Source organism: Mirounga angustirostris, unplaced genomic scaffold (assembly GCF_029215605.1).
Source record: "Mirounga angustirostris isolate CCGP_5_RB_7025 unplaced genomic scaffold, mMirAng1.0.hap1 SCAF_10, whole genome shotgun sequence".
In the NCBI taxonomy this organism is placed as follows: domain Eukaryota; kingdom Metazoa; phylum Chordata; class Mammalia; order Carnivora; family Phocidae; genus Mirounga; species Mirounga angustirostris.
In genome coordinates, this window is record NW_026991718.1 from 126905787 (window position 1) to 126930494 (window position 24708).

The window sequence follows — 24708 nt, forward strand, 5'->3', positions numbered from 1 at the left end:
CCAGAGAGTGAACAGTTTCCATTTGGGGGCCACACGTAGCCTGTCATGACTACTCAGCTCTGCTGTGGTCCACACGTCAACAAATGGGCATAGCTGTGTTTCAGTGAAATTTTATTTACAAAGACCGGCAGCTGGCTGGCCATCGCTCGCTAAGCCCGGAGTTAGGCTAAACAATAAGAGAACTATGAATGGAGAAGGAGGGATCACAGGACAAGGAAGGAGTCCAGGAAAAATGAAACCAACAATGTGTACTGGTTGGTTCATCGCCATGTAACACATAATAGCAGTGACATGGAAGGAAATCAAACTGCTCAACAAGGGAAGAATAGACAATCGAGGCTCTGTCAATGCAAAGGAAAAGGGAGTGACAGTGAAGAGTGACAGATGACACAGAAACACGGAAGAGCCGGGCTGACGAGTGCAGGAAGGACACGCCCCAGGAAGGACGTGCGGATTACAACAATGAACTGTGTTTTCTTTGATCCTTGTCATGGCTGCAAGACAGAGCTCCTGGTGATGGAGGGCAATGCGGGACATGACGTTTCTGTGTCCGTCATTCTGCCAGAGCAGATGACCAAAACCAGCACACAGGCAAACCAGATTTTTAAAGAATTTACAAATTAATTCAGCAGATATATTTAATAAGGGCCTACTATGTTAGGGGGTACCAAGACTTCAAGTGGAGATCATGGAAGTTCCTACCAGATGAGGTTAATGAGTAGAATTTTTTTTTTAAAGATTTTATTTATTTATTTGATAGAGCACAAGCAGGGGGAGCAGCAGAGGGAGAGGGAGAAGAAGCAGGCTCCCCGCTGAGCAGGGAGCCTGATGCAGGACTTGATCCCAGGACCCTGGGATCATGACCTGAGTTGAAGGCAGATGCTTAACCAGCCAGCCAGACGCCCCTAGAATTTTTTTTTTAAAGATCTCGCATGGGCGAGAGTGGGGGAGGGGCAGAGAATCTCAAGTAGTGAGCACGGGCCCGACCTGGGGCTCAGGCTCGTGACCTTGAGATCATGACCTGAGCCAAAATCAAGAGCCAGACCCTCAACCGACCAAGCCACCGAGGCGCCCCTCATACGTAGAATTTTATCATTTTTAAGATTGTGGTAAAAATATGCATTACATACAAGTTAAATCTTAACCATTCTTACACGTCCAGCTCCGTATTGCTGGATATATTCACAGTTTTGCAACCAATCTCCAGAACGTCTTCATCTTGCAAAAATGGAATTGTACTATCGTTGACCACCAGCACTCCACACCCCCTCCCTTCTGAGACTCAAGTTGACCTAGTTACATCCGGGCCCTCAGATTTGCACACAGCTGTGCTCACTGTGGGGCCTATGATGTGACAGTAGAAAACTGAGAACAGCTTCCAGGTCCATCAGGAGGGAAGGAGCTACACAAAGGCCACCCGTCCATACAGGGGTTACCCCGTGCGGCCGTTCAGAGGAAGAAGGCAGTTTTCGTTCAACAGAGATTCCTAAGAACCTACTCCGTGCTGGGGCCCGTTCTTGGCACCAGTCTCTACCTTCCTGGGGACGACATTTTAGTGGGGGTGACAGCCCATGAACAACGAACCAATAAAAATAACAGGATTCAGAGTAAGAAATCTTGTGGAACAAAATAAAGGAGACCATTTTAGCGTGGTTCTCCCACAATGCCTCTCTGAGGAGGGGACGCTGAGCTTTCTTTGAGGAAGCCTTTCAATCAGAGAAGACATCTCTGCGAAATATTAGGATAAAAACCCACAAGTAATTACAAGACAACCTCTGTTGTTTTTTAAAGTAAACGTGTCTTTATTTTCCCATACGTGCCGGTAGGCAGACAGGCATCAATACCAGCCAAACTCCTACCATTCCAGGGGGAGGGATTTCAAACTTTTCCGGTGAGTCTGTACTCACTTTTATTAATCAAACTATTTATGAACTGTCTGTAAACAAAAGGCATTTAAAAGCACATATACAAAAAAAAAAAAAAAGTAGCGTAGGGGTTCAGAGCATTTACCTCGGGGTGAAAACGACGGGTGTTCAAACCCCAGCTGTGTGCTGGTTCTGGGGCCTCCAGCGAACAGTGGCTTCCGTTCCCCAGTCTAGAGCCGCGGCCACCACCGGGGGATTTTGCTCTCCCCAGGGTCATTTGGCCATGTCTGGTGACAGTTCTGGCCGTCACGACTTCGGGAGCTAGGGGTGCTGCTACCGGCCTGTAGAGGGAGGAGGCCAATGGTGCAAACGCCCCTCATTCCCGGTGCAGAGAATGACCCAGCCCCGAATGTTAAGAGCCCAAGGCTGAGCACCCTTGTTCTAGAAAGAGGGGCAGTGTCTCCCTCACAGGGCTGAAGACGAATTGGCAGAGCCGCTGGCAGAAAACAAACATCAACAAATGGGAACTACTAATTTTAGGGCTGTACTTCCCCCAAATTAAAAAAAAATTTGTTTTTTGAGTGGGGAGGAAGTGGTAATGCCAGGAACCAATTCTGCCTAATTCCAATTCTGGTGACTTATGACTGAAAGGGATCCTTGAGTTTTTGAACAGCCACCCGAGTCTTCACAGGCTGTTTGGGTCTGCCGACGCCCTAGGAAGGGCTCCTAATTCCCCCCGGCTCTCGTTCGCTCTCATCTGCTGCCAGTACTGTGGGAACATCCCTGCTAAATTAGCCTCTGTCTCTTGGATGTTCAGCTTGCTCTCTCTGGTCCCCATCTCCCTATGGTTCACACCACTCAGGTTTCTCTTGTTGGAAAATCCTGAGCCTCACACGCTTCCCTCAGCTCCCAGCCTTCTCTTCTCAGCCCTTCACGTGGGATTCGAGAGGCGGCTGCCCCCTCTGCTGCTTCGGCCCCCTTTCTCAGCCCCTCCCCTCTAGCCTGCCCTGCAACGGTGACCTCCTCCCCATGCCCCACATGCCCCACAACAACGAGCCTCATCTTACCAGCACTCAACACTGTGGACCCCTCCCCTCCCTTCACTTTCCTGTCCTGCCCACTGCTGCTTCCTCCTACCACGGTCTGCCCTGCTCACTCCCCCTCTGCTTCCCAACTGTTAGAAAGGGAGCTCTTAGAGGCCTGGGCCAAGGCCACCTTCTCCCTCCAGGCGCCTGCTCTATGCAGCTCCAGAGCCAACTGCACTCACTCCTACATGTGTGCTCATCTCCCACAGCAGCGACTCACGACCCACCCTGGTCCCCACTGTTCCCTGGAGTCCCCAAACCGGACTATGTTCAACTGTCTGTTTGCCTATGTGTTCAGTGGGGAAGCCAGAAGCTAGGTGGGTTCCTCCCTCCCAACAGCCATCTGTTCCCTCAGCATCCCCCCAGCCCCTCCTCCATACCGTCCCTGCGTGACTGTGTGCATTCACCTGGTCCCCTACTTCTCTGCTTCTCTACAGCCCCATTCTCCCTGCAGCCGAGCCATCCAGTAAGATTACGTCTAATGACATCACACGCAGCCCCACCTGCTGGGAACTCTGGAGGCCACCGCTCTAAGGATAAAACCCAATGTCCTTACCTTGGCACACGAGGCCCCACAAGGCATTCTGGGCTCATCCACCTCCTGGCCTAGCAGTCCCCAGTCAGCCCTTTGTCCTTTGCACCAGCCAGACAGTATTCTGTTCCTGCAGCTCAGCAGGTAATCCGCTGGTCTCCCCTCAGCTCACCCACCTCCCGCCAGGGACCCCTTCCACACCGTGCACCTGAGGCCTGCAGCCATGTCCTTTGCAGCACCCCTTGTGGGTGTTAATTTTTTTTTAAAAAGATTTTATTTTGGGGAGGGGCCAAGCAGACTCCTCGATGAGTGTGGAGTCCGACCTTGGGGCTCAATCCCAGAACCCTGAGGCCATAATGTGAACCAAAATCAAGAGTTGGACGCTTAAACAACTGAGCCACCCAGGCGTCCCGGTTGTAATTTTAATCATAGGCTCCACCTGGGGGTGTGGGGCAAGAGGAAAGTTTTATGAGACCACTGACCCCATCGTTTTTGCTAATCATTATATTCCTAGCACCTGGTCACAGAACTTTCCACTCAGTATCAGAGTGGTAAACATTCAACAAATAGAAGCTTTGATTACAACCTCCAAGCGGAACCAGGCAGACAGCAAACTCTCGACTGACCCCAGAGGACCTTCTTGATTCAAACTCCATCCACTCTCATCTTCTCATTGCCCAGATGTCTTGTTTGACTTGATGGGCATCACATGGGCCCATTCTGGAAAGAAAACCCAAGTGTAGGAGGATGCCTGGATCGTACGGTGGGGTTTAGTGCTTTTGCTCCATCAGCTGAGTTTTTCACTCAGCTGGTCTAGTCACTGGGTCAGGCGGGCAGTGTTTCTCGGGAGCACCCAGGGGTCAGCCGAGCAACCTGGAAGCCAAGCCACTTGAAGGAACACACAGGAGCTGAACTCCCATGAGAAAAAGAGAGGAAAGGCCTCCAAGAAGCCAAACTGTTCTAGGCAAAGACAGACGACCACCAAGGTTTGGTTCTTGAATATGTATTTTTTACTGAAAAAATCATTCATAAATTAACATACAAAAATGTACAAACACATGAGTAAATAATGTAATGACAAAGGACTATTTTTGTGAAAAGTGTTTTTAAAACATCTTTAGATTTCAGTGCAAAAATGTACCCCTGGCACCTCTTACAACATAAGAGCAAGCTCAAAAAAACATCGTGATGGAAGGAAGCTAGCTACGTTCAATGCCATTGTCGACGGTGAGTGGACACAATCAGTACATGCAGCTGGTGCTCAGCTACTCGTGACTGTGGCAGAGGAGCTCCAACAAGAGCCCGTCGTGTCAAAAGGAGTATTTTTGCAGTAACTCCTCACCCAGAAAAACAGCGTGGAAGGGGAAATGTTTCCCTGCACGCAGCTGAGACAAGACTGATTGAAGGGGTCACCCATCAGTAGCCTTAAAAGAATTTCAGCTGCCAAAATACACACAGGGTCACATTTGGTTTTTATTATTATTTTTTAACATGAGAATCTCACACCATTAACAGCTCACGGGCCTGGCTGTATGTTTTCAACTTCTGTTTTTCCCACACAATACTCAACTTGGTGGGTAAATAACTAAGCGGTACGCAGTAAGAGATTTCACACTAATAAGACAAACTCACACATGATCGCAAAATAATTTCAGTGACCTTACTTCAAGCAGTGAAAAGACACCTTTCCTTTTGTCCTCAAATCAGCATTTTCTTTTTCAAATCAGCTGTTTAGCCTTTTGCCAACGTTTTGTTCTTGGTGGCAAGTATGTTCGTGAAAAGCTTCGAACGAGACCATTTTACAACACTGCTGTGTATCATCCTTAACCAAGGATCGGTCTGTTCTGGCAAATTCTTCCAAATGACATCATGGCTGTGTCCCACTGAAAGCCGCTCACGGCCTTCAGGGATGGGAGAGGACAGGAGGAGGAGGAGGAGGAGAGTCAAGGCCAGCACACAGGCCCGAGGGGAGGCAGGAGAAAAGGGGAAAGAAATCTTTATTGCTCTGTGCACCAGACTTCAAAGGAAAACCAAGTTAGCTCCTGTGTGTAATGTTCCCTCGTGAAAGTCTTTTAAAGCATGAGATGCTCAACATTCTTTTAAAACATATGATACAACTTACCAGCATTTTCAAGGGCAGCAGCCTGCTCTCTCATATGAGCCGATAAGAGCTTTGTAATGCAGTTGGTTTTCTACAATACCACTCTATTCTTCAAAAGAACAAAAGCATGAACAAAAAACAAGGCCTGGCCAATCACTCCCACAGCTTGTGGGGATCATACGTCCATGGAACCAACACATGCAACAGAGAAAACCCCAACCCACACGTATATACACAAATATACCCCCTACACACACATCCATGTAAACCATGAAAATTAAGGAAGTTGAAGGCAAACAAGGCAATTAAAAAAAATATGAAGTACTTTTCAGAAAGTACTCCTAATCACAATATATAAATATGTTTTATGGAAAAGGAGAGGAAAGGACTGGCCTTTTTCAGAATCCTGCAGAAGCCAAGAGGGACTACGAATTGAGGGATTTGGCTCAGGGGAAAACAGAGAGGCACAACTCCAAGGGCAATTTAGACTCTACCTTCAAGAAGTGCATGGGGTATGAACCCAGCATTCTTTTGGGCTTGGGTCCTGGCATCCGCGAGCTCCGTCCATCTACCTGCAAAGCTCTGACTGGGTCCACCCCGGCCCCCAACTGACCCACAGCACTTAAGTGTCACCTGCTCTCTGGCTGACTTCTTCAGTCCATCGCTCGTTAGTTCTATGAACTAGTTCATAATGTTGACAAAGAATCTTTCCAGAAACCAAAAAGGTAAATATTCAGAGGAATCACCGAAGCTAGTTGATAACTTAGGCACAGATTTCAGGAATTGTGGCCAAGTTCCACAAGAGCAAAAAAAAAAACGAAAAAAGGAAAAACGAAGAGGCAGAAAACCCACCCACCCGACCCCACCACTCTCGGTGATGAAAGGACAAAAACTAAACTCCAGAGACCCAGGGACATGTGCACAGGGAGGCCCCCCGAAGGGGTCCACTTTGAGCAAGGAGGGCTCCTGTTTAGCAGGAGACTGGGATGAGAGTGTACGTGCCCAACAGGGAAGAGAGAAGAGAGAGTCCACAGCAAAAGTCAAGAGCAAGACTTCTGGAAGAAGATGGGAGGGGGCAGGAGTCAGCTACCAGTGACAGACTGGACTGTCCTGATCTGTTTGTGACATGCCCTATATCCACTCCCTTCCAAAGTGGTAGCAATTCAGGAGGTGATACCCTTCTCCACTGCATTTTAACTGAGTTCCTGCATTTGCCAACCAAATAAGCGATCTAATATATAAATCCTCAGTTTGAATTGGAGCCAGCTATAAAATTAAATTTAAAAAAGGCATTTTACATGGCTTATTTACAATTATACTTCTTCAAGAAGTGATTGTTACAGGTCTATTTATCTTCCCCAGTCCCTCCCCGCACCCTCAATCCCCACCCAAAGCAGGTAATTTAAAAAAAAAACAAAAAAAAACTGAAACCAAAGAGAACACCAGTGATGGAGAAGAATGGTGTGTGGAGTTTCATTTGCTCTTCCTAAAAGAGCCCTGTGGTGGGGTGCCTCTTTGCTCTGAAGGCCGAGAAGCTCCAAAGGCCATTCGTAGGAACGGGCTCAAAGCCAGGACCCACAGCAGATGTCAGTTCCTGTTCTGGAGAGCCCGGCTGGGACGGGACGCTGGGGTTCGAGACCAGGGGAGAAAAGCAGCAGGACCGACGTCCGTCTTGTGAAAACAGAAAGCCAGTCCTGATGAAGGACGTTCCCAGCCACAGTGAAGGCATTTTGTGCGTGTACTCTGTTCACATTTTCTCCTCAAACCCTGTGATCCTTCATCAGACACCACATTTCTATTCTCTTCCTGTGTGGAGCCCCAAGACCTCTCCCCAGGTGGCTTTCTTGGTGGCGGTGGGTAAAGCAAACACAGCTTGTCTCCTCATCTCAGTACTCGGTCACCTGAGCCAGCTCAGGTGTCAAGTTGACAGTAATGTTTTTATACAAGGCGTCATATGTGATGTTTGCAAAGTAGTTCAAGTTGTTGAGGCCGTCCAGCCCTTGCCGTTCTTTGGACTTGCGCAGCAGAGCATACCTGTTTGAGCAGAGAGCAGAGGGGTGGCTCTGAGTGAGGGCCCGATCTCCTCAGGGCAGAGGACAGAGCAGGGCAGCCCACAGCAGGGGCCACAACCCAGGACAGCTCTCCTGCATCACATGGCGGAGGGATTGGCCCACCCCGCCCAGATGCTCCCTGCTGAAGGTTATTATTAGAAACATCTCCTACCTCATGCCAGGGCTTTACTTATGACATTTCACTGAATGCACCGCTCCTTAAGCAAATGAGGAAACCAAGGCTCCCAGTGTTCCATGACTTGCCCAAGGTAAGGTCACGGAAGGGGGAAGTGGGAGGTAAGATATTAAAAAATACATGAGATGAGCCAGGGCGGGGTCTGCATTCAGTGCCTTCTTACTTCCCGGACAACAAAGTTCATGCAGTCAGACCTCGTGGTCCAGAGAGCAGTCCTCCTCCCAGTTAACAAGACAAAAGGTACTCCTGAAAACAGAGATGTCACTCCGTCCACATGCCCCAATTAGTGCAGTACGGAACTTCCTTATCAAGTGCACCCGCACGAACAGAAGCTCGGGGGCACCCTTCCAGAACTGGAGCAGGCAGAAAGGGTGCCAACTCTGCTTTGTCCTGTCAGTGGAAGTTACACAGGGACCTTTGACCGAGTGGATCTCTCTCCAACTCCCTGAAGGCTACAGAGGAGACCATGAAGCTTAAGAGGCCAAATGAGTGATTTCCTTCAAAGGTCTACGATCAAAATTTTCACCGATAATCTGATTTCACACAAACGCCTGCCTCACGGGTAAATGAAAATCTATCTAGGAACTATAAAGCAGCCACAGCGGGACCGTGGAGAGGAGGAGGGGAATAAGCTGAGGGGTTGCAATATGATATGCTCTGGGACATCTGGAAATGCAAAGTATAAAGGATATTTGTAAGAAGAATAAATAAATTGTGCCCACCTTCCAAGAAATTGGACTTCTCCTCGATGGTGATGAGGAATAGACTTGTACTTCCCTGTGTCACCTTCTGGCCGGCTCACAGAGTAGCCTGCATTCTGTACTCTGTCCGAGACAAAGAGATTGGGCTTTCAGATAAAATGATCAAGTACCAAAGATGACCACAGATGGCCAAGGTTGAGAAACCCCAAGTTGAACAACAGAACTCCTTCTGTGTCTGAATATTCAATTGCCCATCCCTCTGGGTAAGTTCATGGCTTGAGAAAAGAGGTCTACAATACCAGGAAGTTTTGAAAAACAAAAGGAATTCAAAATTCTTTTTTTTTTTTTTTTTTAAGATTTTATTTATTTATTTGAGACAGAGAGAATGAGAGAGACAGAGAGCACATGAGGGTCAGAGGGAGAAGCAGGCTCCCTGCTGAGCAGGGAGCCCGATGCAGGACTCGATCCAGGGACTCCAGGATCATGACCTGAGCCGAAGGCAGTCGCTTAACCAACTGAGCCACCCAGGCGCCCAGGAATTCAAAATTCTTGAGAGTAAGGTATGACACAGGTTGTCAGTGACAGGTACAGCAGTGAGCATTCCCCAGGAGATGAATGTGCACTCTCTCCCCGCTGGCTTGTTTGGGTCCTATCAAAAAGGCTTTTCTCACCAGTGCACAGCACCTTTCCTGTCCACAACCTACTATAAAGCCAATCAGTAAAAGTCAGAGTTGCACTGTGTTTTCCCTGCTTATGAACTTAATGATTCTGCCCACCTCCCCCATCACCAGGAAGATGAACTAATTTGTATGATGTCCTCTGATCTCAATGTAAAATTTCACATCACTAGGAGGAAAGCAGAACTTAAGGAGGTATTTGGTTATTTATCCTTAATGTGATAAAGACAGAATTTCACAAGCTGGATTTACTGGAAACTTGATAGGGGTGTAAGAAATAATTAATACATGGAGGTAGACTTTGGATATCTACGTGAAATCTATGGTTGTCTTTACATTTTAAAACTTCGGAGAATATTATTTCAACATCCTCCTCTCGACTCCAAATTACACTCTCCTTTTGATACTGGGAAATGTGTTCTCGCTCTGATTTGATAAATATATAGAGAACGCCTACTGTGTGCCTGGGAACTGTGCAGGGCACTGGGGAGAAACAGCTCCTGTTCTTGCGCCCGGGGGCTCCTGCTGAGCTGGGGAGAGCTCGAGCTGAAAATTATGACAGATATCCTGGGAGAGCTCAACTGGATTCAAGGACCAGTCAAACCAGTTATGTTTATGGAAAAGCTATTCATCCTCACTAGGTTCCTAAGAAACCCAAATTAAGAGGATGAGATGCCATTTTTACCTCTCAGATTGAGAAAGAATTGTCTGGAGCTCCTTTGTCCAGTACAGGCAGCCTCGAGCCACACATGGCTGCTGAAGGGCTGAAATGTAGCAAAATGCAAAAGGTTGTCTATAACCAATGTTGGCGGTGATGTGAGAAAGCGGGAATGCTGATGCACCGCTGCTTGGACTCTTTCTGCGATCTCTTTTGGGGAGAAATCCTGATGGTAACTATGCAAATTTAAAAGAGCATTTACTTGACTTTGCAGTTCCACAACTAGGAATTTAATCTGAAGAGCTATTTGCACACGTGAACAAGGATATTCAAAATTGTAAACAATGTTCATTGACAGGAGAGGATTAAAATAAAATACTGTGTATTTCCATAAAGGAAAACCATGCAATTGTTAAAGATAATGAAGTGGCTCTCTCTGTATTAAAATGGTTGGGAGGGGAGAAGGGATGGGTCTGGGTTGTTTGTATATGAATACAAAGAAGCAGAGAAAGAAACAGCCCTGTTAAAATACTACTTCCTGGGAACAAGACAGCACAGCAATGGGGATTAAGAATTATACCCTTTGGTTGATGCACCTTTATTATCTGAATTTTTACCAGCAAGTATTACTTTGTAATTAAAAAGCAACATATAATTTTCTTTTTTAAAGCCCATCTAGAAAGTCAACAGATACAAGGTGGAGATTCTTTTGCTTATTTGTTCCTTATTAGGTTTAACTATTTACTTAGTCTGTAAAAAGATTAGTTTACACTACTCAAATACAGCATCATTCTCACAAACTTGTGTAATACAAGCCTTATCCGATAGTATAGATAAATCTGTGTACACCTATCACTAATACATGACCTCTGGTTTGGGGAGGTTTCAGTGAAACGTGCTATGAATGTAAAATAATACCAGATTTCAAAGATATTATAAGAGAAACAATAAATGTGAAGTTTCTCATTAACATCTCATATTGATTATATGTTGGAATGATATTATTTTTGATATATTGTGATAAACATACTATTGGCATGTTTTATTACTACACTAAAATGAATTCCATCTCAAAAAGTCTTTTTTTAACCTTTTTAAACATGGCTACTAGGACGTTTCACATTACCTACATGGCTTGCACCCCATCCCTCCTGTGTGGCTCTGGTCTGGGGAGCCAAAGGTGGCATTTCTAGAAGGCCCCGGAAACTGGAAGAGGGGAGTACCTGTTCCACAGGTCGTCATCTTCTCCACCCCAACCCCAGAAAGCATTCGGAAAGCCATTGATCTTCCGAAACTGTTCCACTGTTAAGCCGCTCACTCCACCAAAGAACTCAGCGTAAGGAAGCCTAGAAGGAGACACACAGCTTGAATCATCTGGGAATCAAAGGCTGGTTTCTTCCCCTGGGGAGGGCCACCGTGGCACTGGAGAACTGCGTCCTACACGACACAGCGCCTATTGCCCTCAACCACCTGCAACCATTTCCACGCACTGAGACGCATCGACCTTTGTGGGGAACTGCATCTTTCTCGAGTTGATTTGTTTCGTAACAGCTTTACTGAAACATAACTAACATTCCAAATGATTCACCCATTTATAAAGTGTGCAATTCCATCATTTTTAGGATATTCATGGAGTTGTGCAACCATGAACCCCAATCCATTTTAATACCTTTCATCACCCCAAAAAGGAGCGTTGAACCCATCAGTCACTCCTCATTCCCACTCTGCAACCCGAAGCAACCACTGTTCTGTCTCTACGGATTTGCCGATTCTGGACAAGTCACAGGAACACGATCATGCAACATGTGGCCTTTGGTAACAAGCTTCTTTCACAAACCAGTGTTTTCAAAGGTTCATCCCTCCGGCCATATGTAGCAGGACTCCATCCCTTTTTACTGCCTAATAGCATTCCGTGCTGTGGTTGCGCTCCATTCTGTTTATCCATTCGCCAGCCGATGCACGCTGGGGTGGAGCTAATTGGATTTTGCCATCTTTGCATCTCTCAGCATCCTTTTAGATTTAACCTCTTCCAGAAGAAATGATACTCACAGATACATATACTTGTCCAACTTAGTTGCAAAGTGCCTTGGCATCTGCCCACAACCATAGTAGTTCCGATCGCTTTCTGGTATATGATCCACATCATGAAAAATAAGACAGTCCCAGTCCAGATCTTTCATTGCTTCTTGAAAACCGACGTTGAAAAGCATGGCTCGATTAAAGGGTTGGGTGCCAACCTAAAAGAAGCAGAACTTTATTTTTAAAAGGACTCGTGGAGCAACATCTTCGCTGCCTCAGCCCTGCCTAAAGGAGAGTTTTAATGAACCTGACTGGGACAGATCACCGAGCCAGAGGTGGGCTTGGCCAGCACGCTCTTCACTGCCTCGCAAGCCACTTGACATCTGGCCTTGATTTCCTTAGAAATAAGAAGGCTAACAAGACCAAGCTCTTCTCTCCCAAGACTGTCATGAAAGCAGGCATCTGACCTATCACAGCATTTGGACAAGTATCCAGCCCCATAAAGGGAGGACAGAACAGTAAGGCCATTTCTACCCATGGCTCCTTACCTTAAGGGGAATTTCCTGGGTCTGGACGCCAAAGACACCACCCAAATCAGCTCTGGCTAAAGCACCACACAAGCGGCCTTGATTCAAGATTAAACAAAGTTCCATCCTGGACTCACTCAAGTCTGCCCCTGTTGAGTAACATCTCAAACCAGAAGCCCAGAACTGCTCTCTGCTCCTCCTCTCACCTCTGGGTAGCTCACTCCTAAGATCGCAGTTTCACTGGCTCTGTACTCCAAAGGTGGATGGACTGGCTGAGAGCACTCTGAACTGCTGTCTCAGAACAGAAAGAACAGCAAAGGACAGGCCACTCACCTGCTCAACCACATAAACCGCGAACCGCAGGCGCTGGCGCTGAAGCATGGGAATCAGGTGTCTGAGCAGGACCGGGAGGTGCTCGTGGCGGTTTCGGAAAGGGATGAGGATCGCCACCTGGAGAGGGTCACAGCAAAGAAGCCGCCCCGTTAATCCCCTCAACCTCCACTTTGTAGCTGGACACGGCCACAGAATCGTGACCAGCCTGCCCCTGGGGCGTTCTGGAAGGCTGCCTTGTCTTCGACCTCCACTAAATGAAAAGCTATGCTGGCAGGGAGACCCTTGTAAGTGGACTTTGTTTTTACACACACCATATTGTGTACGTAGTCGGCCCGCTGAATGGATTCACTCCAGACCACATCCCAGAGGAAGATACTCATTCTACACCATGACCCGCACACAACTAAAAGGCACTCCACAAAACAGTACTCCCCCTTAGGACGTGCAGTGCACCTTGACATATATGTATCTTTTATGTATATACATTTTTTTTTAAATGCTGGTCACTGAATTGATATGATATCCCAGAGATGGGCTGGAAATGCCCACCTATTTCCAGATCTGCCTTGCTCATTGCAGGACTGGCACAGAAGCACTTGAACAAATAACTTGCTAAAAGAATGAACTTAAGCCAGTGTCATGAGCCAGATCCACATACTGATGGCTTCGAGTCATGCAGAAAACCACTAAGCAATTCTCAGTGTCGGGCTGGATAGCTCCGCTCTTTGTTGCACTAAACTCATAGTAACAATGCCGGAAAAGGCATGAAGCAGTGAATTTGTGAAGATGGCTTTTACAAATGTGGTACACGAGACCTACGAACCCTCCCCCTTGCTTAGCCAGTATCCTATGAAGAAGACAAAAGGGTCCTGCTCAGTCATCGGAGCGATGCACGTTTCTGGGGCTACAGAATGTCCTTCAGGAAACCCATGCCTCTGAAGTGTTTCCATCAAATGCAGATACTCTGCATCGGGTCATAGCGTGCAAATTACGAATTACCACAGTCCGTGAACCCTTGGAAGGATGGCAAGGCCAGGTGGGCCTCCCAGCACCTCGGGCCTGACTCCACACCCTACCTTCCATCGAGGCATGCAATCTGAAGGCTTCCAGTGACCTCCGAGCTTGATGGCTGGGTCTTTAGAGAAGATTTCATGGATGTCATCCATTGCAATTTCACTCATGTTTATGTCTATTGGGCCCTCTGAACAGAGAGTTGGGGTGGGGGGGAATAAAAAGAATTAAGAGACCAGAAAGTGTCAGAATGTTCCCCGGCCATGACCAGGGTTTCACTCTCTAGGGAGGTTCAATGCTTTTTTTTTCCAGCTGATTTGTTTTTCACAGAGATGGGAGGCGCTTCCCCTGCTTTGCAACTCCCTGCATTTCAGTTCATCACTAGTACTGGGCAAAGCAGCAAGTCGAGAAATTAAGACTGAGTGGAACAGCAGTTGAACTTCTCAAAGAGGAAGGAGGAAAGAGCAAGGCTAAGCTTGGAGCCTCTCTGCGTGCTCCAGAGGCAAGCAGACACAGGGCCCCAATTCACTCATCAGTGATCCCGAGTGATTCTGCCCAAACCCCAAACACTTGTCATCACTGACTTAAGTGAAGAAGGGGCCCTGGCCGAGAAGCCCAAAGGCACGGAAAAGGTAGAAGGGCTTCCTGCCATTGCTTCAGATTACACATGAGACGCTAAGAATGAAGAGAGAAAAAGACCCCAGAATTCTTCTGAACCAGCACTTGGAGGGAGTCACGTTCGTCGTATGATCAAACAAGTTATAATCAGCGTGGGATTTTATCTTTCATATTAAAAGATAAAGCTGGTTGCCTGTACTTTCTCTAGGACATCTTACAGACCCCAAGTCACGGAGAAGGGGGTACCTGCAAAGGAAAGGCTGAAAAATATGGTAGAAAATGGCACCAGGAACACAGGCAACCTTGCAGAAGGGCTGAAGAAGGGTCAGGACACAAGTAGCTTTTGTAATCCCTGTTTCCAGTTCCAAATCCCTGTTCTATTCTCCACACAGGGGAGGCATCCTGAGAAATCAAGAATACTCTCCCTTTCATTTTAATCAAAGAAACACACACGTCAGTTTGAAAAGCAGGGGACGCTCTACTCACTCATGGAAGGGAGCCTTTCGGGGCAGGTATGGTTTGCAAAGTAGGTGAAGTCTTCAGGAAGAAATGTTGTGGTTTGTAGGAAGGTTTCACTGTGGTTCAAGTCAAGAGGATAATCTAGAGAGAGAAGAAAATAGGCAGCTCAGGCTGGCACAGGTCATCAGTTCTGCAGCTCTCAGAGGCCTACCAAAGCATTTTGCTTAGATACCATCGTTTGCAGAATCAGGACTCTGGACTAGCTCTTCACTGGAGCTAAAAATTTGAACCCATCAATAAAAAGGTTAACCAGATGATACTATTTTAACCAGTGTCTCTATTCTTACTGTTATTACAGCTTTATAAGCACTCAGTGTCCAGTCGAAGAACTCTACGAGGTAATTAAAAACAAACAAAAAAACAACCAGCACCCCCCTCCCCCCATGTCTTACTCTCTACAGGAACTAGTTTCATTTCTTTTAGCCAACTACTTTAGTATTTACTTCCTATACAGCTGTTCCAGATGCTTAAGTCTTACCCACTGACTTCCCACTGTGGGGCCTGTGGATTTTGCTTCCTTCCCTCCCCTGCCCCCACCACACATACCCCCTTTTACCCTCCTGTCTCCCAACATCTATGGTCGCTGTGGTTTGGCCCATCTTTAGTATTTACACTGAAGTATTTATTCTATAGATACTATTCATAGCTGAGAAATGTGCAAAGTTACGATTCCTTTTCTTTTCCCACATAATTTGTTTTTCCCTACATAATTTGTTTTTTCCTGAAGGGACTGGTTCTCTGTACGCTTAGTTTTATATGGCATCACGACTAACTCAATACCATGCCCTCTGCCACTACGGTCACTCTTAGGATGTCCCCCAGCATCAGGCATTCTCTCAACTTCGTCTTCCAGACCAGCTCTCCCCTGGGCCCGCTGTGCAGACGCTGCCCTGCGGTCTCCCCTCCTCAACGTTCTAGAGACTCCCTTCACCTCTCACCAGGGTGAAACCTCACTGTGCCTGGCTTCAATGTCTCTCTTTTTCTTGCTGGAACACATCTTCCAAGTAGCTTCCTAAGCAGGGGGAATGGGAAGTGGTTTTGCAACCGTGTACATCTAACTGTTTTTGTTCTTTCTCACTTGATTCATGGGTTGGCTGGGTTTACAGAATGCTCGGCTGGAAACAACTCCCCCTGAGGACTGGGCAAGTGCTACCCACTGCCTTCTAGATTCCACCTACACCTGTTAATTCTGAAGCCATTCCAACTCTGGCTCTTTGTGAAGGTGACGGAATTTCTTTCTAAAAGTGTGATGAACTTTCTCTTGGTTGAGGAAATGTCACATTTCTATTTTGAGTTCTATTCTCACCCACTGTGTTAACCATTTGACCTTCACAGTCTAGAAATTCATGTCCTCCTGTTCTAGAATTTGGGGGCAGGACTAGAGGTATCACTGTGGTGATGATCTCCCTCCCTTCTGTATTCTGCAATCTCTTTCTGGAGAACAGAAAACATGAGTTAGATGTTGGACCTCCTGGTCGTCTGATTTTCTCATCTTTTCAATCTTTTTTTTTTTTTTAATTTTATTTATTTATTTGAGAGAGAGAGCAAGAGAGCACGAGTGGAGGGAGGGGCAGAGGGAGAAGGAGACGCAGACTCCCCAGAGCAGGGAGCTGGATGCGGGACTCTATCCCAGGACCCCAGGATCATGACCTGAGCCTAAGGCAGCCGCTTAACCAACTGAGCCACCCAGGCGCCCCTGGCCATTCTTTTAATTTTCACTTATGCTATTTTTTAATTTTAAAAAGTCCTTTTTATTTTCTGAATATTCATTTCTTACAATATACTCTTTTTGCATGTTTGCAATTCTCTTCCCCTCACCCTCGAGAATGCCTGATAGCTGTTTCGCATTTTCTTCTCCCAGCATAGCCTGTTCTCTCAATTTGCTGAGGCTTGTTTGTTTTGATCCCTAGCACAGTGCTCCTTGGTCACCTACTAATATTTAAGAGGGGGGCACTTGGGCGCCTGGGTGGCTCAGTCGTTAAGCGTCTGCCTTCGGCTCAGGTCGTGATCCCGGGGTCCTGGGATTGAGCCCCGCATCAGGCTCCCTGCTCAGCGGAGAGCCTGCTTCTCCCTCTCCCACTCCCCCTGCTTGTGTTCCCTCTCTCACTGTCTGTCAAATAAATAAATAAAATCTTTAAAAAAAAAAAAAAAAGAGTGGGGCACTAACCAGCTAACTGGAAGGGCTTAGACTGAGGTTCTTCATTATACAGTGTTCTGGCCAGAAGTCTGGTTTGGAAGCCTCTAGCATATCTTAGGGTCTTCTTGGTCCAATCAGATTCCCCAGAGAATGCTATTCTTTTTTCTTTTTTTTTTAAGTAATCTCTACCGCCAACGTGGGGCTCGAACTCACAACCCTTAGATCAAGAGTCGCAAGCTCTGACTGAGCCTGCCAGGTGCCCCCAGAGCACTCTATTCTAACCTCCTGCCAGAAGGGTGCAGTCCTTGCTATAAGCACACTGGGGCAGAAGAGAAGAAAGGGGCTGGGGGCACCTAGGCCAAGCCAGGAGCCCCCAAGTTGAGGGACCCCTGTTTCACCATCCCTGAGGGTGATCAAGTCTCTAGTCCTCTGCCAGGATGGGGAAAGGACCTGGGTATCCGACTGCTTTTTAAATAGCTTTCAACCAATTTTTATCTTAGTTGCCACTTTTATTCTTATCTGCAGAAGTACGTGACACTGCTAATTCCTGAGCTTCTGGGGGATTCCGGGGTGGTAGCGGCTTTCCCTGCGGCCACATCAGCAGTCCATTTTCTTAGATCTGTTGAGCCCTGTATCACTAGTCTGTCTGCTTTCCGACTTCCAGCTTCTTGTTCTCTTCATTCTCTGGGGTTTATGTCATTGAACACACACACATGCATGCAAACGTGTGCGCACGCACACACCCCCTCTTTACTGTCATTTTAGTGGGGCTTTAAGAGTGTGAAGCGGATGCCTTCTTCCTAGGGAATCTGCATGAAGGGGGCCCTCCAACTTCTTATTTTTTTTACAGATAAAGAAACCAAGGCACCATATACACAACTGGTATAAGGAGACTTGGCTACTGTACAACAGAGACCCGACTAAACTCTGGGTTAGTGATCTTTCCAGTACACTATACTATTTTTTCAGAGTATTAAAATCTCTCTCACCAATCCCCTTGGGATTCATGCAGATTCTATGAAAATGAAAACTTCCTATTCAAACTCGTTTTTGCACCGGAGAATTCTACAATCTTCAACTCAGATATTTTTTTTTAAGATTTTTTATTTATTTATTTGAGAGAGAGAATGAGATAGAGAGAGCATGAGAGGGGGGAGGGTCAGAGAGAGAGGCAGACTCCCTGCTGAGCAGGGAGCCCGACATGGGACTCGATCCCAGGACTGCAGGATCATGACCTGAGCCGAAGGCAGTCGCTTAATCAACTGAGCCACCCAGGCGCCCCTAACTCAGATATTTTTTAAGCAACACTGTGAGAGGGTTTCCAAGAATCCACGGCTAATAAATACGGTGAATCCTTTCATACAGGCACACGCTGTCTGCTCTACAAGGGCCCACGGGATACAACTCAGTGCGAGTCAACTGGAAGAGAATTAAGTCTCTTAACAGGGGAGGAGAGGAACAGAATGCTTTCTGTCCTTTTCAGCGGTAGCTTTCCCGAAAAAACACCAAGACTGCATTAGACAGACATAATCAGAGCCAGCATAAACCCTAAAGGCAAAATTACATTTATGCAGAAATTAGCCCGAAAGTCCTCGGTTCGTACATGCAAACCTGTCCTAAATTGATCCTTCTTGAAGGTATTAACACTTCAAAAACCTATGTCAAGAATCTCCAATACTCATCATTACTCTGGATAATTCTGATTTTGCTTCTTAATTATGTGTGTGTGTGTGTGTGTGTATAAATATACAAATGATTCTCTTTCAGAAAAGTTCATGTGTACTAGAAAAGGTGTATTTTGAGATATGCACATGTGTGGAGGGAGAAGCTGTTCCAAAATAGCATCACAGTAACTACATTTGCCTCCGAAAGAGAAGAAGTTCCCAGAGGCATTATAATAGCATTTTCATAAGCAAAAAAAAAAAAAAAGCCACAGAAGAAGAGAATAATAATTCTGGGCAATGACAGAACCAAGCCTTAGAACTACAACCTAAATAGGAAATAAGAAGTAAAAACAAAAACAGGGTGCCTGGGTGGCTCAGTAGTTAAGCGTCTGCCTTCGGCTCAGGTCGTGATTCCCAGGGTCCTGGGATCAAGCCCCACATTGGGCTCCATGCTCGGCGGGAAGCCTGCTTCTCCCTCTCCCACCCCCCTGCTTGTGTTCCCTCTCTTGCTGTGTCTGTCTCTGTCAAATGAATAAATAAAATCTTTAAAACAAAACAAAACAGGGGCACCTGGGTGGCTCAGTCGTTAGGTGTCTGCCTTCGGCTCAGGTCGTGATCCCAGGGTCCTGGGATCGAGCCCCACATCGGGCTCTCTGCTCAGTGGGAGGCCTGCTCTCCCTCTCCCAGTCTCCCTGCTTGTGTTCCCTCTCTCGCTGTCTCTCTGTCAAATAAATAAAGATCTTAAAAAAATAATAATAAAAACAAAAGCAAAAAACAAACATGTAGAAGAGACAAGACACTTTCTAGCCTCAATGATCCTACCTTTGGGGGTTTACGTGAAGACACAGATAAAGCCTTTTCTATTCCCTTCAAACATTAATAAGCCTAGTAACAACCAGCATAAAACAAAACAAGACAAAAATCAGCACCACTTATTTTTCTTCTGATTACTAAATTAATGAAATCATTTTTTATAGACCCCACAAACACACAACTTCCAAGTGGCAGTAGCCTTGCCCTACACCTCGAGGGGAAAACCTCCCCAACAAAAACCTTCATTTCCTCCTTTCTAATTTTAAATTCTTTACATAAAAATGCAATTGAAATCTGCTTTCTCACCAACAGAAACCTTTTAAAGAAGTGGAAGAGGCAGAGGAAATTAACTGCTCGTAACCTGGTAACGCTGCATGGTTTCTGTGGGGTACCAGCTCTCCTCCCCAGCTGCCCAGAAATGGGCATGTCCCAATGACAGCTCCTTCCTCTTCCTCTTTTTTTTTTTTTTAGATTTTATTTTTAAAGTAATTCCTACACCCAGCGTGGGGCTCGAACTCATAACCCGGAGATCAAGAGTCGCATGTTCCTACAGAGCCGGCCAGGCACCCCTTCCTCTTCCTCTTCCTCAGCGTGTCCCTACTGAACGAGGAAGGAGCTGCAAGAATAAAGCGAGCCTGCTGAATTTCTATGGCCATGGCTTTATTTTTTAATTTAAGTGTAATCTATTTTAAATCAGGACATGTCCTCCTAGTAAGGGAGGTAGAAGGGCAAAGAAGGCACTGTTTCTACATTTATAAAAAGGAAAATCAACGGACATCCTTCCTACCTACAAATTCAGATGGCCTGATGATTCAACTTTGCTTTACACCAATGGTTCAGCAGCCACGCCTGCACATTAGATCATCTACGAGGCTTTTAAAAATCCTAATAATGCCCAGGCTTTTTCCCAGACTAATTAAACAAGAACCTCTGGGGGTGGGGTGCAGGCTTTGGTATTTTTTAAAGCCCCACCTTGGCGGGGGTTTTCAGATGCACTGGGGTTGACGTGACTACCCCAATACACAGGGGTAGCAAAAATCTGCCTTCTCCCTTATCTTACCAAATCCAGTGGGGCAGGTACTGGGAAATGCTGAGCAAGAGATTCCAGGAAGGACCACCACCTTCCCCTTCCATTTGAGAAAAGACCAAACACTTCCCTCTCTGCTTGGAAAATGTGCAAACTTATATATGCTAGAATGATGTCATCAGAACAAATATCTATAAAATAAAATTAGCATTTTTCACAAGTTAGCACACCTAAGGATGACCGTGTACCTGCTGGGTGAGTGGACGTAAGGAAGACTATGGACTAAGCACCTAAAAACCAGAGGGAAAGAGGGTAAGAATATCTACTCATTGACTATATTACAAAGCACCCTAGCAATGACTTTATTCACTTTATTCACCTATGGCAACAATCCTGTTTCCAAGGATGTGGGCAAGAGAACATTTTTCTGAGTATGTAAACTACAAGAGAGTTGGGGCCGAAGGTGTGGGAAGGTTTGCATGCATGTGTGTACATACATGTGTATAGAGGTAAGAAATCTCCCTCTGGGTGAAAGTTACAGGTAGAAGGGCACCTGTAAACTCATATTTAAGGATGAGAAAGGATAGGCCACCCAACCACTCGCCTTAACTATAAAACTAAGTGGCTGGGGGGGCGCCTGGCTGGCTGAGTCAGAGGAATGTTCAACTCTTGATCTCAGGTGGGCCTGAGTCCCACTGCGGGGGTTGCGATTACTAAAAAACATAAATAAACATAACATAAAAAAAAACCTAAGTGGGAGTTTTCTTCTGATGCCAATGTTCTTTTGAGCATCTCCCCCACTGCTCACAGGAAGTTCTGCGGATTCCCGATCTCATACCCCACATGGCTTTCAGTGACAAGAAGCCTCTTCTCTAGGTTATCACATCAGGTGTATTTTCCTGGCTCACAGTCCTCATCCCCTAAAGTGCATTCTTTTTTTTTTATTTTTTAAAGATTTTATTTATTTATTTGACAGAGAGAGACACAGCGAGAGGGAACACAAGCAGGGGGAGTGGGAGAGGGAGAAGCAGGCTTCCCGAAGAGCAGGGAGCCCAATGCGGGGCTCGATCCCAGGACCCTGGGATCATGACCTGAGCCGAAGGCAGACGCTTAATGACTGAGCCACCCAGGCGCCCCACCTAAATTGCATTCTTATTAGACAATCACCACTTTAACTTTCAAGGGTAAAGAAAGCTAGCATTACTTATGTCACACGGAGCTTTTCAGCTACACTTGGCCTAATGAAGGCCACTGAATGTGGGTGTGTGCCCCCAGCACTGTGTCCAGGGTGGGGCAGCAGAGCTCAAGGACCACCTCAGTCCTGCTATGCTTGTCAAGCCCCTGGTGGCTGCTGGTGGGAGTGGTCGGGTCAGAAATGACAGTCACCCAATTATCTCAGCAGCTTCAGGTCCAGCGTGCCCTCCCTGATGGTGCCAGGCAGAGAACTGCTTCGAAATGAATAAAAATGGTGGGTTTTCACTGGATACACCGCCAATGAAATAACATTTCCTCTTTAATACCCACTCCCCAAGGATGTGCCAACAACACAGAAGCCAATTAAGATGGTAATCTCGGAATTAGGTCACAACACTTAAAATGTTTTCTTGTTAAATCTATTCACTCCCGCACTCAAAAACCACTTCCTGATGGCCTACGCGCTAGGCAGTGTACAACGCGCCGGGGCTACGCAGACGGGAGAGACCATGAAGGCGCTGCCAGGATCCAGAGGTCAGCAGGCCCAACCCTGCAGCCGCACCCCGGCCGAGACTCCTGGGTGCCTCCACACTCTCATCCAGCGGGGACACAGCAGTTACCCTACTGAGTTCCTGACAAGTCCACGAGGCAATGCAAGTTACGTGTCCAGCACAGAGCAAACATGATAGCGAAGCCTGATGGCAAAGACTTCCAATTTATGAGGGAAATAGACACCATGAACACAAAATGGATGATTATTCCAACCAGAGGGATGCTGGGAAAAATTATTACAGTGTATGGTAATTTGAAAATAAACACATGCTAAGTCACATAATAATGGGTCCCTCCTGGATATGCCTTCCAAGGGCACAACTCACTTGGTGCTTGGTTTTCAAGGACAACCACCCGTGGGGGAGTTAGTGAGATCCTGTGCTTGTGGAGGGACGGGATCCTGCTTGCGCCCCTCTAACTTCTGAGAAAGGACAGACTACTTCACCAAATGCCCAGATGGAAGTCCTAGCATCATCTGACCTTGGAGAGGCATGAACACCTGGACAGGATAAATGTCACGGCAGCACAACGTTCCTTTTTCCTGACTCATCAGGGGAAAGAGCTCTGGAGAAGCATTCAAAGGACTCCCTAGTTTCAGCACACGATGACAAGCAGGTTCGGGGCGGGGTTCAGGGAACACATGGCCCAGTCACTCCAAACCCCCCCCCCCATTATCTGTACTACACCTAAGAAATGAAGTCACATAAAATCCTGCCTACCCGACAGGGCCATGCTGGAGTCAAGGGAGACAATGTGTGAGGGGACTGTTTGCAAAACCTATTGCCACACACGATGATTGAGGAAACAAAAGTGTGCTCAGCCTTCTCCCATGACTTCAGGTGCTCATCCGGTTCCTCTTCCAGGTCTGGGTCCGAGCTCAAGTAATTGTCCCCTGAAGCCACAATTTGGCCGAAAAGCTCTGAAATCTCAAACCCTTGCTCTTTGCAAACAAGAAGAAAGGAAGTATTAAAGCTTCGGTTTGCTAACTACACTCCTTTGTTGCTAAGTCGGCCAGCAGGGCAGACTGAAGATAAATGAGGATGTGGTCTGTTCGGGATTCCATTTCCCTTTGAGCGACAATGCTTTCTCCTGAGATCCCAAGCACCACAGAATTCTCATTTGCAAAGTTTGCAAAGCAATTTCACATTCTATAGTGAGCTCTGGACAATTGCAGAACTTACTACAGAAGAAAAGAGGAAAGAGTATTTCTTAAACTACACTCATTTTATAATACTGCATTAGGCTTGAGTGAAATCAGTAAAGGGCCACAAGAAAGCACACCAGTTCTCAGTTAAAGAAATAAAAGGCAAATCATAAATGCTTAGCAAAATAAAATCCCAGAATCTATTTTTTAAATAAAAATCATCCCTGGCCAGACAGGAGAAGCCGCACAACTGTCCCATTTAACCATGTGGAAATACTTCCTATGTTCAATTTTTGGAGGAGTTAAAAAGAGAGACAAAAAAGATAGCTCTCAAAGGTGAAGCACTTGCCGTGTTTAGCCTTTATAAAAATAGTTAGAGTCAAAACCATGAGTCAGGAACAAGTTCTTTTAATATAATGTTAGGCAAGCCATCTAACCTCTGTGTTCTTTTTTCCTCTTTATATAATTAGTGCTTATAAGATAATAAAAGCCACAGGTAAAAGCTCCGAAGACTGAGAAGGCAGAGATGTTCACTCTTGTGTCTGTCATTGCTGTCTTTAGCTAAACAGTCTGAAAAGCTTTCTGCAAAGCTGAATGATTCCGACCACCAAACTCAGTCACGTAGCTGGAATTAAACCACAGGATGAAAACCACACCTGACGAGGGAAGGTAAACCAGGTAAATGATTAAATTGCTTTTTTAATTTGTGGAGACTGTCCGAGATTTCGTGATTACTATGAAGTAGAAATTTGTTAAGCCTCGAAGCATCCGTAAACAACGAGGTAAACAAGTCCTACTGGACTGACCAAATTTGAGGAGAGTCCGACGGGAAGAACAGAGTTGAAGCAACTCTCCCAGTGCAGCGACCAGGGCCAGATTTGCTCTGAAAACACTACAGACCACTACCACCACCCCAGGCAACCAACCCACCCCACAGTGTTGAACCCCACAGTAAGTAAGCAGAAGGAAGTTTGGCTGTGTGGAACATTTTTTCTGAAATCAAAGTATTTCCAGAAACAGCTTTTGGTGCTCCTGTTTTGCTTGTGTCCTAAACACAAGCTTAATTTTGGTATCCTCTTGGAGGCTAGTGAACTGAAAAACGGGGTCTTAGAGGGTATTTCTTACCTCCCCGACGCTGAAAAGTCTTAGGAGCAAAACTGGAGTCATCCGGCCACCCTTAATATACTGTTAGCAAAACGAACAAGGATTCATTTTGCAAGAGTCTCTTTTTTAGTAATAAGGTAAGACTCAGCCAAACCTTCTTTTGCAATGCACTTTTCTCCA

General features: G+C 46.3%; 1 protein-coding gene across 1 annotated transcript in view; it reads right to left on the reverse strand.

Annotated features, from left to right (window-relative positions):
• Positions 1-4469: 4469 nt before the first annotated feature.
• The window catches only part of B4GALT5 (beta-1,4-galactosyltransferase 5), a 76149-nt gene continuing 55910 nt past the window's right edge, over positions 4470-24708 (reverse strand). Inside the window, exons 3-9 of the mRNA XM_045885943.3 lie at positions 14861-14974; positions 13822-13946; positions 12746-12862; positions 11916-12103; positions 11090-11212; positions 8553-8654; positions 4470-7617 (exon numbers count right to left, since the gene is read on the reverse strand). Coding sequence (XP_045741899.1) covers positions 7470-7617; positions 8553-8654; positions 11090-11212; positions 11916-12103; positions 12746-12862; positions 13822-13946; positions 14861-14974 — 917 coding nt within the window. The 3' untranslated portion in view covers positions 4470-7469. The remainder of the gene's footprint in view (positions 7618-8552; positions 8655-11089; positions 11213-11915; positions 12104-12745; positions 12863-13821; positions 13947-14860; positions 14975-24708) is intronic.